At 51.2% G+C, this 13107-nt stretch overlaps 3 protein-coding genes across 3 annotated transcripts; 2 read left to right on the top strand and 1 right to left on the bottom strand.

The window, feature by feature from the left end:
• Positions 1-1565, top strand: SERLADRAFT_471873 (uncharacterized protein; the record flags this gene model as incomplete). Its single annotated transcript, XM_007320304.1, has 9 exons — positions 1-35; positions 90-192; positions 246-452; positions 524-663; positions 789-887; positions 961-1029; positions 1090-1155; positions 1214-1268; positions 1321-1565. 4 exons carry the CDS (start codon positions 797-799, stop codon positions 1231-1233), a joined length of 246 nt encoding a protein of 81 aa, XP_007320366.1.
• A 3926-nt stretch (positions 1566-5491) lies between these two features.
• On the top strand, positions 5492-11877 carry SERLADRAFT_439867 (uncharacterized protein; the record flags this gene model as incomplete). The annotated part of the gene is made up of 16 exons (XM_007320303.1): positions 5492-5527; positions 5581-5625; positions 5687-5753; positions 5805-6064; positions 6175-6498; positions 6554-6815; positions 6909-7245; positions 7302-8409; positions 8481-9957; positions 10013-10077; positions 10128-10418; positions 10479-10623; positions 10678-10753; positions 10828-11177; positions 11228-11351; positions 11403-11877. 16 exons carry the CDS (start codon positions 5492-5494, stop codon positions 11875-11877), a joined length of 5442 nt encoding a protein of 1813 aa, XP_007320365.1.
• Positions 11878-12002: 125 nt separating this feature from the next.
• SERLADRAFT_394153 (uncharacterized protein) lies at positions 12003-12805 on the bottom strand (the record flags this gene model as incomplete). The annotated part of the gene is made up of 3 exons (XM_007320302.1): positions 12003-12406; positions 12469-12631; positions 12690-12805. The coding sequence occupies 3 exons, from the start codon at positions 12690-12692 to the stop codon at positions 12084-12086; spliced, it is 489 nt and encodes a 162-aa protein (XP_007320364.1).
• Positions 12806-13107: the final 302 nt, after the last annotated feature.

Below are 13107 nucleotides of genomic sequence, written 5' to 3'. Positions count from 1 at the left end.
ATTGATAGGAGGAACGACTGTCTTCCTCCTAAATGGTATGCCTAGGGGAGACTAGATCCTATCAAGCTAATCCAGAGGTTACCTGCCAGGAGCTTGGTATCAGCAGGTCGAGGGTTAAAAGAGTCGACACCTCCATGCGAATTTACGATAGGACTGACACTGAAAATGAAGACATTATCGTACAGTGCGCTGGTGCGTAAATTCCATCTGCCAGTGCTTCTCTCGGCGTTGATAAAGCCCAGCAGGCTATACCTTAGCCAGACGATGAGGTCGCGGCTGTCTAGTCCAGTTACAAGCACAAGCGTGATATCGTTCATAATTTCTCGGCAACGCTTTTCCTATCTTTGAATAACCATGAGGCAGCCAGCGGTCAATTGGATTGCATCTGATTACCGGGACGAAGAACAGTGAAATAATGGCTTGTGACATGCTCGTTTCAGTGGGAAGCAGATGTAGGCTTTGATGCTGCGTTTCATTTCCGCGTCTTTGAAAATATCCTGGCTTTTTTTGGGACCTGTCACAGTCCTCACTGTCTTGCCGCTCAGCTAGAAGAACGCCTTTTCATTCTACGGGGAACACACCGGGTACCAGATACTTAGAGTGATATTCGTACCAAATTGAGGTGTAGAGTCACTGTACTTTGGGGAAGTCTTTTACTATACGGTAAATTATCATTTTCAGTAACCCCCATCCTTCATATTCGTGCACGTATAAAGGTTCTTGTGCAGTGACTATGTCTCAACATCCTGCACTTTCCCAAGGCACTAACAGCCAACCCATTCATAAAGCATTTACCATGAAATCCATTTTCACTGGTTCCCTCTTGATTATCGCTTTCTGCCTTTTGCAAGTGGCCATAGCAGTACCAGTTGCTGAGTTACAGGATGGTATGTGTTATAACTCGTGAATACGAAGCAATGGAGATCGTCGCTGACTTCGTTGTTTATGTAACTTCTGAAGTTACGGATGGGAACCTCAAACGTCTGGTGAGTAAACATACAAAGAGCGCACTTGGCATAGGGGCAGAAGGTGTGTCTATCACAACATCTTTTTGCTACCGTGATATACTTACTGATATGATTTGAGTAGAATCCGGCCCCAACAAGCGTGAGCCACTTCCTTTCGGTACTTTCTATAGGAATGGCCCAGATGAGGGTATATCCTAGTTTTATTCTCCTTATGCATGTCGTGTTGAAATTATTATCCTCTACAGAGGACACCGATTCTGCGTGATGACAAGTGATAACAGAGTTACTGGATCGCAGCAGGTATAGATTCTGACGCAGAATTATGTATATTTTTTGACAATAGCCTTGACAGAGAGTGAAGTGTTCCAGGCTCGACTTGACGGGGACGTAACACTTTGTCCATTGAAATCATATTTCTTGTATTTGTATAGGCGAAATCTTGAATATTATGGTGTGAAAGGGATCAACAATTCAAGGGAAGCAAGTATGACCTGATCATACATCGGTGTGCTCGTATTCGACAGTAGTACTATTGGTGCTAAGTGTATGACAAGTCCAGTCTTTGCGGGATCGGAATGTAATAGTTCATGTTCGAGAGAGTCAAGTCAGACTATTGGAATCCAAAAAGAAAAAGAAAGAGAAAAATTCTGAAAGCATTTACAAAACATATTCGACATTCCATCCTCACCTTCATTCGATCCACACGTTCATACGCCCCACCGCCTCACACTTAGAGTCCACCACCCCCCGTCATCTGCCTAACCAAAAACATCCCCCGACCCTCGTCAACACTCTTCCCCCCACCCACACTTCTCATCCCAATCACGCTCTTCGGCCTCGGGCGAGGTGTACCCGGCACATTGAACCCCCCTCCCTCTCTCCCACCTCCACCACTCCCAAACATCTTCGTAGGACTCCCTGTCAGCTGCCTTGTCGGACTCAAGCCTCCACCCGTCAGCTGCCTCATCAACGCCGCGTCGGCACCCCCAAGGCCTGTAAACTGTCTCGCCATCGTCGTCGTTCGCTCCCCTACACTCCTACCCGTAAAGCTAGGCACGAGGGGCTTCGTAGGCGATTCTGCCGATACTTGAGGGGTGCGCAGGGATAAAGGCAAAAGCAGCTATATTAAAAAATTAGCATTTTTTTAGCAGTTATTATTTTAGCGGTTCAAAATTTGTGAAAAATATAGAACACATAAGCGAGACTCACCAGACACTCCCGACACCACACCCCACCCTCCCCATCACTCTTCGCCGCACTATCCAACCGCTTCCCACACCCCGGCTCATCCTTTCTCTTCCCCCTCCCCTTGCCTGCTCCCTTTCCCCCACACACCAAACACGTCGCATGCCACCTTGACCCCTGCGGCCCAGGAACCACTCCCATCTCCATCGGCGACACGTTCTTCCGGCACCCAGGACAGGCCGTCGAGCTCCCAAAGCGCGGGAAAGAGGTTGAGATGGCTGGCGCGGAAGGAGGAGCGAGTGGGCGTTCGTACCGCGAGGAATGCGGTTTGGGGCTGTTTCGGTTGCTGATGGTGTTGGTGTTAGAGGAGGAGGGCGTGACAGAAGAAGAGCTGGTACGAGTCTTCGGAGGAGGGAGAGAAGAAGGCGGGGGCGCGGCTGGTGTTGAAGGGAATCCATTGTTGATAATGGGGCACGAAACAGCGGTTGACCTAATAGTTTTTCTTTCTGGAGGTGCACACTGTAAAAAAATTAAATTACATAAATCAGTTCGAACCACACAACACCCAGCATTTTAAAACCAAGTCAATCGAGAGACCCACATCAACATGACAAGCCCCCCCTTCCCCCCTCACAAATACAGCCTGTCCCGTCCCACTCTCCCTGAACGGCCCATCACATATCACACACCTAAAACACTCCGTGTGATACGTCTTTGGCGTCCCGTATCCCGTCGCACTCACCTCAGGCACTGTCACAAACCGCCCACCAGCTTGACTAGCAAACAGCGCGCCACCGCATTTCGCACAGAGCGAGTCGGTGGAGAGCGTTGCGGCGCGGAGGGGTTGGCCTGTGAGTGCTGGTTTGAGCGGCTGGGTTTGTGATTGGCCGGTGTGAAAAGGTTTGAGGGATTGGCCAGTGTGTGATGGCTTGAGGGATTGGCCAGTATGTGATGGTTTGAGAGATTGGCCAGTGTAGCTGGGTTTGAGAGGTTGGCCTGTGTGGTTGGACTTGATGGATTGTCCAGTAAACGACGGTTTGACAGATTGACCCGTGTAGGAAGACTTCAGTGATTGGCCAGTAATCGAGGGCTTCAACGCCTGCACCGGGGGAATATCAAACTTCGAAATACCACCATAACCCACATCCTCCCCTCTCGACCTCCTCCTCTCTCCTCCCCTCCCACCACTCCCATGCACGAATACATCGTCTCTAAACCCGGGTGAGTTGAATGCAGGAGGAGAAGAAGGGCCCGAGGAGAGCGTCGTCGCGTCGGAGAACTCGGATGTGAGATCTGGAGTAGCGGGGATCCACGAGTCGCGATCACGTGATGATGTTACGCTCGAAGTACTATCTCTGCTCCTCTGTACAGGCGACCCACTCAAGCGCTTGGCAACTGGTATACGAGATGCCACTTTCTGCGGCGTAGGAGACTTGAAGGTGACAGGCGAGGAGGCGGAATGGGGAAGGGGCGAAGGCAAGGTGGACGACGACGAAGGTGGTGGAGAGACGATATCGTCGGCGGAGAGCGATTGGCGTAGGAAACGCCTTTTCATCTCTTCAATGGCGTCTAGAGAGGGACGTCCGACGGCAGGCGCGCCGTAACGCACAGGGCTCGTCGATTCGGGGCTGAAGAGCCTCTTTGGTGAATCATGTCGGGAATCGGGGGTGGAGAACCTATCATGCGATCTCTGCGCGAGGCTGTTCGCACTACCTTGTCCCTCATTTTCGCTCCGCCTGCCACGCTCTGGAGTGACCATATTGTGAGATAACGCGTGTCCAGCCAGGGGTAAAGACGAGTCGATGATGCTGCGCGAACGGCCACGAGTACGGTCTGTGAGGGGGCTGTTGTCACGGATGGGACTGTTGGCGTAGCGAGAGATCAGGGGGCTTGAGGTGGCTGGGGCTGGTGAGTCCTTGGTAGGAGTTCTGTTGAGGACGACACTGAGTCGTCGTGTGAGCTCATCGATAGCTGGACTACCATCCCTGTCCTTAAGAATCCCGAGACGCTGCTCAAGTTCCTCAAGCGCCGGGCTTCCCTCCCTGCTCCTCACATCCCCCAGTCCACCATGTAGCCTGTCTCTCTCGCCCCTAGTAAATTCAAGGTCGGATTCTCGTGTCTTGCGAGGTGTAGTTTTATCGCGTTTGAGACACGAGTCGAAGCAATCTGCGCAGGAGGGGTGGCCGAGGAGGTCGACCATGGGGGTGTCGCCGATGTTTTTGTAGCATGATTGGCAGCGGAAACAGCGTTTGTGCCATACGCGACCCGAATTTTCGATGAAGCCTCCCTCGCTTTTGAGGATAAGGACTGGGCGTTGACAGGTGGGACATTGGCCTTTCGACCCTCCGTTTTCGATGAAGCAAGGTCGACAGAGGAAGCGGTCTGTGGTGTGTATAGAAGAAGTGGATCCAGACAGAGAGGATGAGGAGGGATCTGGATAGATGGTCGCGTCAGGGGGAAATTCAGAGGAACATAGCGCACAGGAGAAAGAGGCGAGTGACTCTTTGGGTTGTAGAACTGAACCATAGACTTTGGAGAGAGTAGGCGCATAGGGAGATGGAAGGATATTGGCTGCGAGGGAAGCATAGGAGGGCGAGGGTGGGTGGAGGTCTGGAGAAGAAGGCGGGAGAGAAACCGATTGTTTGAGCGGAGATGGAGGACGCGTGGTCGAGGAAATGTGTGCGGAGACGCGATGGCTCAGATTTATAGTGGAGCTGGGCGTAGAGGGGGCATTGGGACGTGGAAAACGCGATGGAGGGAGTCTGGGATTGGGATCTGAAGAAGAAGTGAGTCTGGGATTGGTCACTGGAGGAGAGCTGAGTCTGGGATTGGGATTTGAGGGGGAATCGAGCTTGGGATCAGCGGGGTCGTCGAGGACGCGTGCTTGGGAGCGAGTAGGAGACGAATCACGTGCGGTATACGTCTGCGACCACTTGTCGACAGACGTGTCTTTCGACGGTGACCAGCTAACAACAGGAGCTAAGACAATATGCATAAGCTCACCACTGTGCACGACGACGAGCACAGCACACTCACCAACTGCCGTGCCACCACACTTGCACCGCGGTCCACTGACAATATCACCACATCGACGACAGAACCCCATTGGCAGTAGTTAAGAGACGCGATTGTGAACGGAGACAACGAGGAAAGAGCGAGCAGAACGTGTTGGACGACGAGCAAGGCAGAAAAGCACAACGAGCTGCAGTTGAACTGTGTTATGTAAGCAGACCCCGTGCACTCTGGTATAGACGACTGCGTAGAGCCATTTCGCATTCGAATACTGACCACTGTAGCGATAGCACTGTAGATTATCATCACTTTGCAGCCCAGTCTCCATGAGTTCACTGGCTTTCTTGGTCACAGAGCTTCAGGTGAGTCTTATTCATGTTTTACCACCGACAGCCAGTGCTAATGTCCTGCGCAGTCTCTGGCTAGTGAAACTAGGAGGAAACATCCCGAAATACGCGAGGTGTTTGTTGCACAAATTCGTGTTGCAACTGAGCGGATTGCTAATTGTCATACTTGCATAGGCTGCAGAAAAGTCGTTATCAATACTACGCTCCTCGCCAGAGCAGGCAACCGCAAGCTTAGCCTCTGGTGTGTTCTCTCTTTCCTCTTGACCTCCACCTCCTCACCCACCCTTCCTAGATGGCCCACAATCAGATGACCTCCTTCGCCCAGTGTTCATGGGGTGTGCTACAAAGAATTCAAAAGTAGTCGCCATCTCTCTCGGTTCCCTCCAACGCCTCATCGCCCTCAAAGCCGTTCCTCAATCCGCCGTACCCCTTATCATATCTACCATGACAGATGCAATGTCTCAAGGCGTCGATATCCAGCTCCGTATCCTCCAGACCCTCGTATCCCTCATTACCAACTTCGAGGCTGTCAGCGGGGATTTGCTCGGTGATGTACGTGTTCTATTCACATGCCCCCTCCTTTCTTTGTATCTCAATGTGGGAACTGTGAATGATTGCTGAGGGTATATTGGATTGGATAGGCTCTTCTCCTGTGCTTCAAGCTGCAAGACTCGCGGATCGCAGTCGTCTCGTCAACCGCTGCCGCAACCCTTCGTCAGCTCGTCATGTTCGTCGTCGACAAGATGGTCGACGAAGACCGCCGCGAAAACATCGACCCCGAATCCCTCGTCTCCACCATCCTCCCCGATGGTTCCACCAAACTCCTTGGCCCATATGCCCGAGACGCATTTTCCGTATTCGAAGACCTCTGCCTCCTCGCCAACGCCGAAAAACCACACTTTCTCAAACTCGACTACCTCCACAAAACCTTTGCACTCGAGCTTATCGAAAGCGTTCTCACAAACTACCACGATCTTTTCCGCAAGGTAACTCACTTACAACCCTGCATCCACTTCATACCCCTTACTGATAGCCACACAGCACCCCGAGCTGCTGTTACTCCTCCAACACCACCTGTGTCCCTTACTTCTCAAAGCCCTCTCCGAACGGCCTGTATTTCCACTGACACTCCGTGGCACTCGCGTTATATTTCTCCTTCTTAAGCAATTCTCGTTCGAGCTCAAAACAGAAGCAGAGGTTTTTCTCATGCTCCTCATCAGAATGATAGGAGACGACACAGAATCAATAGACCACACCTCACCCCGGCCTCCCTGGACGCGCGTCCTCGCACTAGAAATCATGCGTGGGCGAGTCTTTTTCTTCTCAAACCTCCCTAGTTGAATTCACACTGCCACCCACTAATACACTCCCTTTAACAGCGTCTGCAGCGATGCAGAACTCATTCGGAACATATGGGATCGTTACGACGCCCAACAACCGGGCTCCAAAGTATTCAGCTCCCTCATAAGCGCCCTCAAACGTCTCCTCACCGAAAAACCCGCGCTCTTAGGCGTGAGCTCGCAGATGTTCGGTGTGGGTGTTTCAGCGCATGCTGTTGGGGAGGGCTTGAGCGCATCTGGATCTGGATCTTCGAGCTCAGGATATGGTTTGGATGTGGGCGGGATGGCTGGGATGGTGGCGACGGCGGCTAGTGCCACTGTTTCTGGTGTTGTAGGCATGATGGGTTCAGGAGGAGGACTGAGTGTCCAAGGCTCAGCGATGAAGCTACAATGGTACATTCTCTTCTTATCACCTCTTGACCCATCCACCTCTAACGTCCAACTCTTAGCATCGACCAACTCGACAAAGCCGACTCTCCTCCAATTCCTGAATCATACATATATCTCCTAGGCGTGCAATGCATCGTCTCTCTCTGCGAAGGTTTCGCCTCCTTCACTGGGCCTTTATACACCTCTATAGTGATCCAGAAACCACGCACTGCCGGCGACCCCCTCATCCGCGCTCCACCCGCGCTCGACCTCTCCTCCCTCCCCCAAGACGAACCCAGCACCCGCCACCTCCTCATCGTCCGCTCCATGATCGAAAATGGCTGGCCTGCCCTCCTCGCCGCCCTTTCCTTCATCATTTCCACCTCCCTCTCGGATGACCTCTTCGTCGACGTCCTCACAAGCTACCAGGCCATGACTCACGTCTCCGGCATGCTCGCCCTCTCCACCCCCCGCGACGCCTTCTTTACCTCCCTCGCCAAATTTGCCATCCCCTCCCGCGTCGTCTCCAGCCTCGACACCTACTTTGAGCCTTCGACCCCGCGTACAGCCTCGGCATCTATCACCGAGAACCTCGGCCTGACAGGTCCTACGCAGCCCCCTGGATTGAGCGAAAGGAATTTAGCATGCTTGAAGGTCTTGGTAGGCAGCGCGCTCTTTTTGGCGGGGAGCCTGGGGGAGAGCTGGTATGGGATATTGGAAACGCTGCAGAACGCGGATTATGTACTCACAGTCAAAGGATCACAAGCCGTCTCCTCTCGACGCGCTAGCACCTTGGGCCCAGGCGGGTTCCAGTCCAACCGGTCTGTTTCTGCGCCCTCGCAGCAGCAGGGCGAACACGGTAAGGCCTCATCTTCGGGTGCGTCCCAGCACCACTTCACCCCTCGTCATCCACTCCTCACAGACCTCGATGGCGAGAGCGTGCAGAGCGCAATACAGCGCTTATTCGACGCATCAAAGAACCTCGAGGATACCGCGTTCCATGACTTTGTCAACGCGCTTTGCAAGCTGAGTTCGGAGATGGTGGGCATGCAATCGGACAACTCGGGTATGCTGGGAGGTGGTGAGAGCGGTAGTCTGGATGATATGCAGAGCTCTGCGACGCTTTCCCCGCGTAGCGAACTGGCGCATCGGAGAAGGGTGAGCGGGATACACTTACCGAGGACGTTGGTGAGAACCGTTTATTATCGTCGTCGTCCCCTACGTGTAGTTATGTCATGCTAATCGTTGATCATGGGTAGCGTTCAGGTGATTTCGGTGTAGATAGGCTGGGAGGTGTGGCTATGCTCAACATCCATCGCCTCATCTATCGTTCGCCGGATATAGCTTGGAACACTACGACAAGTCATCTTCTCTCGATCATAGGGCTTCCATTCGCTCCACAGCCAATACGAGTCCAAGCCGCGCGCATCTTGGACGAAATCCTCGTCGTCGTCCCTCGCAGCCTCTCATCCACCGGCGATCTGCAGGCAACGGTCCAGCGACGCGTCCTAGACGTTCTCGCGCAACAAGTGATCCCTCCAGAGAACGTTCCCAGCACCAGCACCAGCGTCGAGCTGCGGAGGATGGGCCTGGAGACGCTGCATCAGATTCTGCAGGCGTCTGGACACACGTTTGTCGTTGGATGGGAGACTATCTTCGAGATGCTGGGCAGCGTGTGTAAACCACCGCCGCCTTCGAGGACGGTTTCTGTCGACTCTATGAGCACTCTGTCTCTCGAGCCCAGCCGGCCAAGGCCGTTACCACTAGGCCATGGCAACGAACGCGGATACACCGCTCTCGTCAAAATCGCCTTCCAGTCGCTGAAGCTCGTGTGCGATGCCGTCTCCTCCCTATCACCAGAGCACCTTCGCTTATGCATCAGCACGCTCGGCCAGTTTGGCAGACAGGCAGATACAAACATCGCTCTGACAGCCGCCGAGAGTTTGCTGTGGAGCGTTTCAGACTCGATTCAGGCGAAACGGAAGGATGTAGAGAAGGAGCCCGAGTATAGTTCATTGTGGATGTCATTGCTGCTTGAGGTGTTGGGGCTTTGCACAGATGCGAGAGCTGAAGTGCGGGTGGGTGCCATACAGACGTTGTTCCGTGCGATGCAGCTGTACGGAGCCACGCTCAGTTTGGAGACCTGGGACGAGTGCATATGGAAGATTACATTCCCGCTTCTTGACGCCATTTCGGTTGAAACGCGGCGCCATACTCAAGCTTCGTCTCAGAACACTTTAACGTCGATACAGACCCCTGACAAAGCATGGGATGAGTCGAAGACCCTTGCTCTACAGTCGATAGGCTCCATCATCAATGATTTCCTAACCACTAAAATCATGCGTCTTGACTCGTTCACGAAGGCCTGGACGGTTTTCGTAGGACACATTCAGGACACTGTCTTATTGGATCGTCGGACACTCAGTCCGCCTGCTCTCCTTTGCTTGGAGAAGGCTATCAAGGCTTCTGCTTCTGCAGAGTCGACCCTTGCCCCAAAGGTTGCTGAATCTTGGGAATGCGCTTGGAAGGCTTGTGACCAGATTGGGAGTGCTATACTGCAAGGCGGGAAGTCGCTTCCTTCCAATGTGGATGCCCGTCTCCTATACAGGCCATTTACGCAGGAAAGTCTAGTTGCCTTTGTCGAGGTCATACGAAGTACGAGGACTATCAGTCGAGCCTTGGACGGTGTTGAATGGCCCTTGGAGCGCCTGACTCGCCTGATGGCAATATTGAAAGGTCAGAGTGAAAAAAAAATTGACTTACTTATCAGCGAATCTTACGCTTGTTACAGGTGTACTGACATACCCCAATTCGCCTGATTACAGACCAGATGTAGATGGGTTGACTCCTGTGCAGGTATGTCTTCATTGATTGCTCTCCATCTCCTCATCTGATAACATTTCTAGGCAGCTGTGATGAATGCCATAGAGGACATTGATCTCTCCTCCACAGGCTCGCCTTCCCTTGTCATGCGAGATCTGTCAGAGTATGCTACACTGCCGTTCCTAGCCTCCTTTGATGTCCAGCCAGCTTTAAACCTGGTGTCAGGGTCCCCTATCAAGTCCACTGTGCCGCAGAAACGAATCACATATATCGGTCTCTCCAAGAAAGCAATGCCGCTCCTTGTTGATCTTTATATCCAATTCGAGAAGAAAGCAGATATATATGTAGATGGAACATTGGAAGCTGTTTTATCGGTTTGTTTGTCAATAAGCCGTCTCATATTTTTGTGGTCTCATATATTTCTTGGATCTCAGGCCTACGCGATACCCGTCAAGCTAAAGTACGATTGTCCAGCACCATCCAAATTTGGTAACGACCTTCCTCTATGGAAAACTGCAACAACTAGTTTTCTGCGCATCGTCAAGGAATGTGCTCAACAGATGAAGAATTTGGGTGATGGTAAGTATGAAGATAGATTTATTATATAAGGAGCGTGCACTAATTCGATTTTAGATATACCTGACGAGCGCATTGAGGGAATCTGGAGACAAGTCATTGAGGTCTTCAGAGGTGGTATACTTGCTGACTGGTAGGTACCGCGTCTGAGTTAAAGTCACTTCACACCGCGTTTTGAAGTCTGACTTCTATCTCTTTTACATATAGTTCCGCTGCTGAGAACTTCTCACTCGATGTTCAAGAAGCAGAGGAAAACTTTGACCTCGCCTTGATAGCTGCGTTGGAGATCGATGTTGTGCCACATTTGGGAGATATGAAAGTGCCTGATTATCTTGTTACTCAGCTTGCCAAAATGTTGTACCGAGGCAGCCAGCTATATGATCCAGACCCCAGTTTTTCACCCCCTGGATCGCCCTCTATGAATGGCTCTCATACCTTAGAGAAGGTTGGCATGGAAAACCACGGCAGCACATCTTGGGGAAACCTTGTACCTCGAGAACGGTTTTCATATTGGTGCTTCGATCTGCTGTTCTTGATTTGCTCCGATGTTTCCAAAGGTGTGTCGCTCATGGCCTCGTCCAAGTAGCATATATTCAGAAATGATAAGATCAAGAACTGCAACGTAAGAAGGTGGCTACATTATGTCTACCTTCCTTACTGGACCGGTGTCACACGACGATGATAGGGTATGTAGCGGACGAGTCACTGCGCGGTCATTTACCGTTCCCTAGGTGAGTTATTAAACAAAATTTCGCCGTAGTAATCGCCTAAAAATACACCAGAGTACGAGAAGATGAGCTTCTGTATGTCCTGCGGAAGCTTCTGGAGCTTAGGCTGTGGCCAGGCACGCTATGGGCAGCATGGTCAGATTCCCCTTCGAGACATAGTGCGTCGCAACCCAGTGAGTCAGCCTCGTATTTTGTTACCTACTTTGTATTTACGTTCCTTGACGAAGCTGTTGATGTGTCACTTTCGCCTTCAGCACTGGTTGCAGACGTTGTGAAACGCTCGTCAGTCGCACATCTGTTCCACACATACTCGACTCTTTGTGAAATCGCCTCGATACCCCGAAAGATGCCATCGGCTTGGGTGACGACTCACTCTTCGCTTTCATCTCCAGCTGTCGCAGGAGAAGCTCACCGCAGTCGCATTGGTGCATCAGACAAAGAAAATGGAAAGGTGGTGGAAGTAGACGCGAGGGTACTTGCTAGGGAATGCCTGAAAACGATTGGGAAGGAAATAGGTGCTGCTCGATGAAGGCTTGAAGGATAACGCAGTCAGCAATTGAATACATCCCCGGACAGTCTTACAATGATAATCTTAGCATCCCCGTGCTCACGACAGTTTTTCCCATCAAACCATTTAAACGCTTTTGATACACAATAAATTGGTGGATAGAGCCTTGGATAGAGTTTCTAATGACATCACTTACATATCATCTCATAAGTTTATGAACAATCTGCTCAGACAGATTTTTTGTCCCCAGCAGTACTAAATGGTGTAGGTACGTCTGCACCTATGTCGCCTTCCTTGGCACCAAGCACCTCCATCAGCTCTTTTCTTCCAAACATATGAGCTGTTTGGATGGCATTTGGAGTCCCAATCCTAGGGTCTGCCCCGGCGTTTGCGAGGATATGCACAACCTCGTTATGTGTCTTAAAAACCGCACCCGCTATCATAGATTGACCAAGGTCATTCAATCTGTTCGGATCTCCGCCACGAGCAAGGAGGCCTTTTGTAAGATCAACGTGACCCGCATATGCGGAAAGCATGAGAAGAGTGTTCCCTATAGCGAATGGATCGGGCTGTCAAAACCACCAATTGGTGTGATGCGATGACTAGACGGACCCTTTTCGTTGGTTAAATTGGCGGGAAGGCCTGCATCAACGGCCTGTAGTACTAGCTCTGTATTGCCATTTCTAGCGGCATCAAATATCTTATGGGCAAACTCAACCGTCTCGGCAGGAAGACTTGAGAGATCGGATTTGGGCGTCTGCTGCGTTTCTGTGGCCTGAAAACATAGATAAAGAGTCAACTAAAACAAATAAGACAATTGAAAAGCATCAAACCATTTCGATCAGCTATTCTAGTTGATGGGTACGAGTAGCGTTACTAGCGAGGACAAAACAAACCAAAGGATAGCGACGTTCTATTCTAAACTGGCACCATCGATGATCAGAAAGGTCACGATGGACTAATCCCGGCTTGAGACATTTTAGACAATCTGGTCACACACCCTGGGCGATGGTCCAACGCCTTCATGACTTCTCTGAGCCTTTTCTATTATTAGCCCAATGGAGAATACTGCTGATATGCTACTGATACCCTTTGAACGTGAACTGAAATAACTTGAATTCAGAAACTCTCAAGATGAGAATTGAAAATGGAAGGGAACCTTGATTACGCCGGTATCTCTGAATCCATTGGATGGGAAGAGGGTGAATTAGAATCGAACTGTGAACTTATAATACTTATGCAGGACGACTC

Source organism: Serpula lacrymans, assembly GCF_000218685.1.
Source record: "Serpula lacrymans var. lacrymans S7.9 unplaced genomic scaffold SERLAscaffold_9, whole genome shotgun sequence".
NCBI lineage: Eukaryota > Fungi > Basidiomycota > Agaricomycetes > Boletales > Serpulaceae > Serpula > Serpula lacrymans.
Note: the sequence above shows the minus strand (reverse complement) of the source record. Positions and strands in the feature narration are given on the sequence as shown.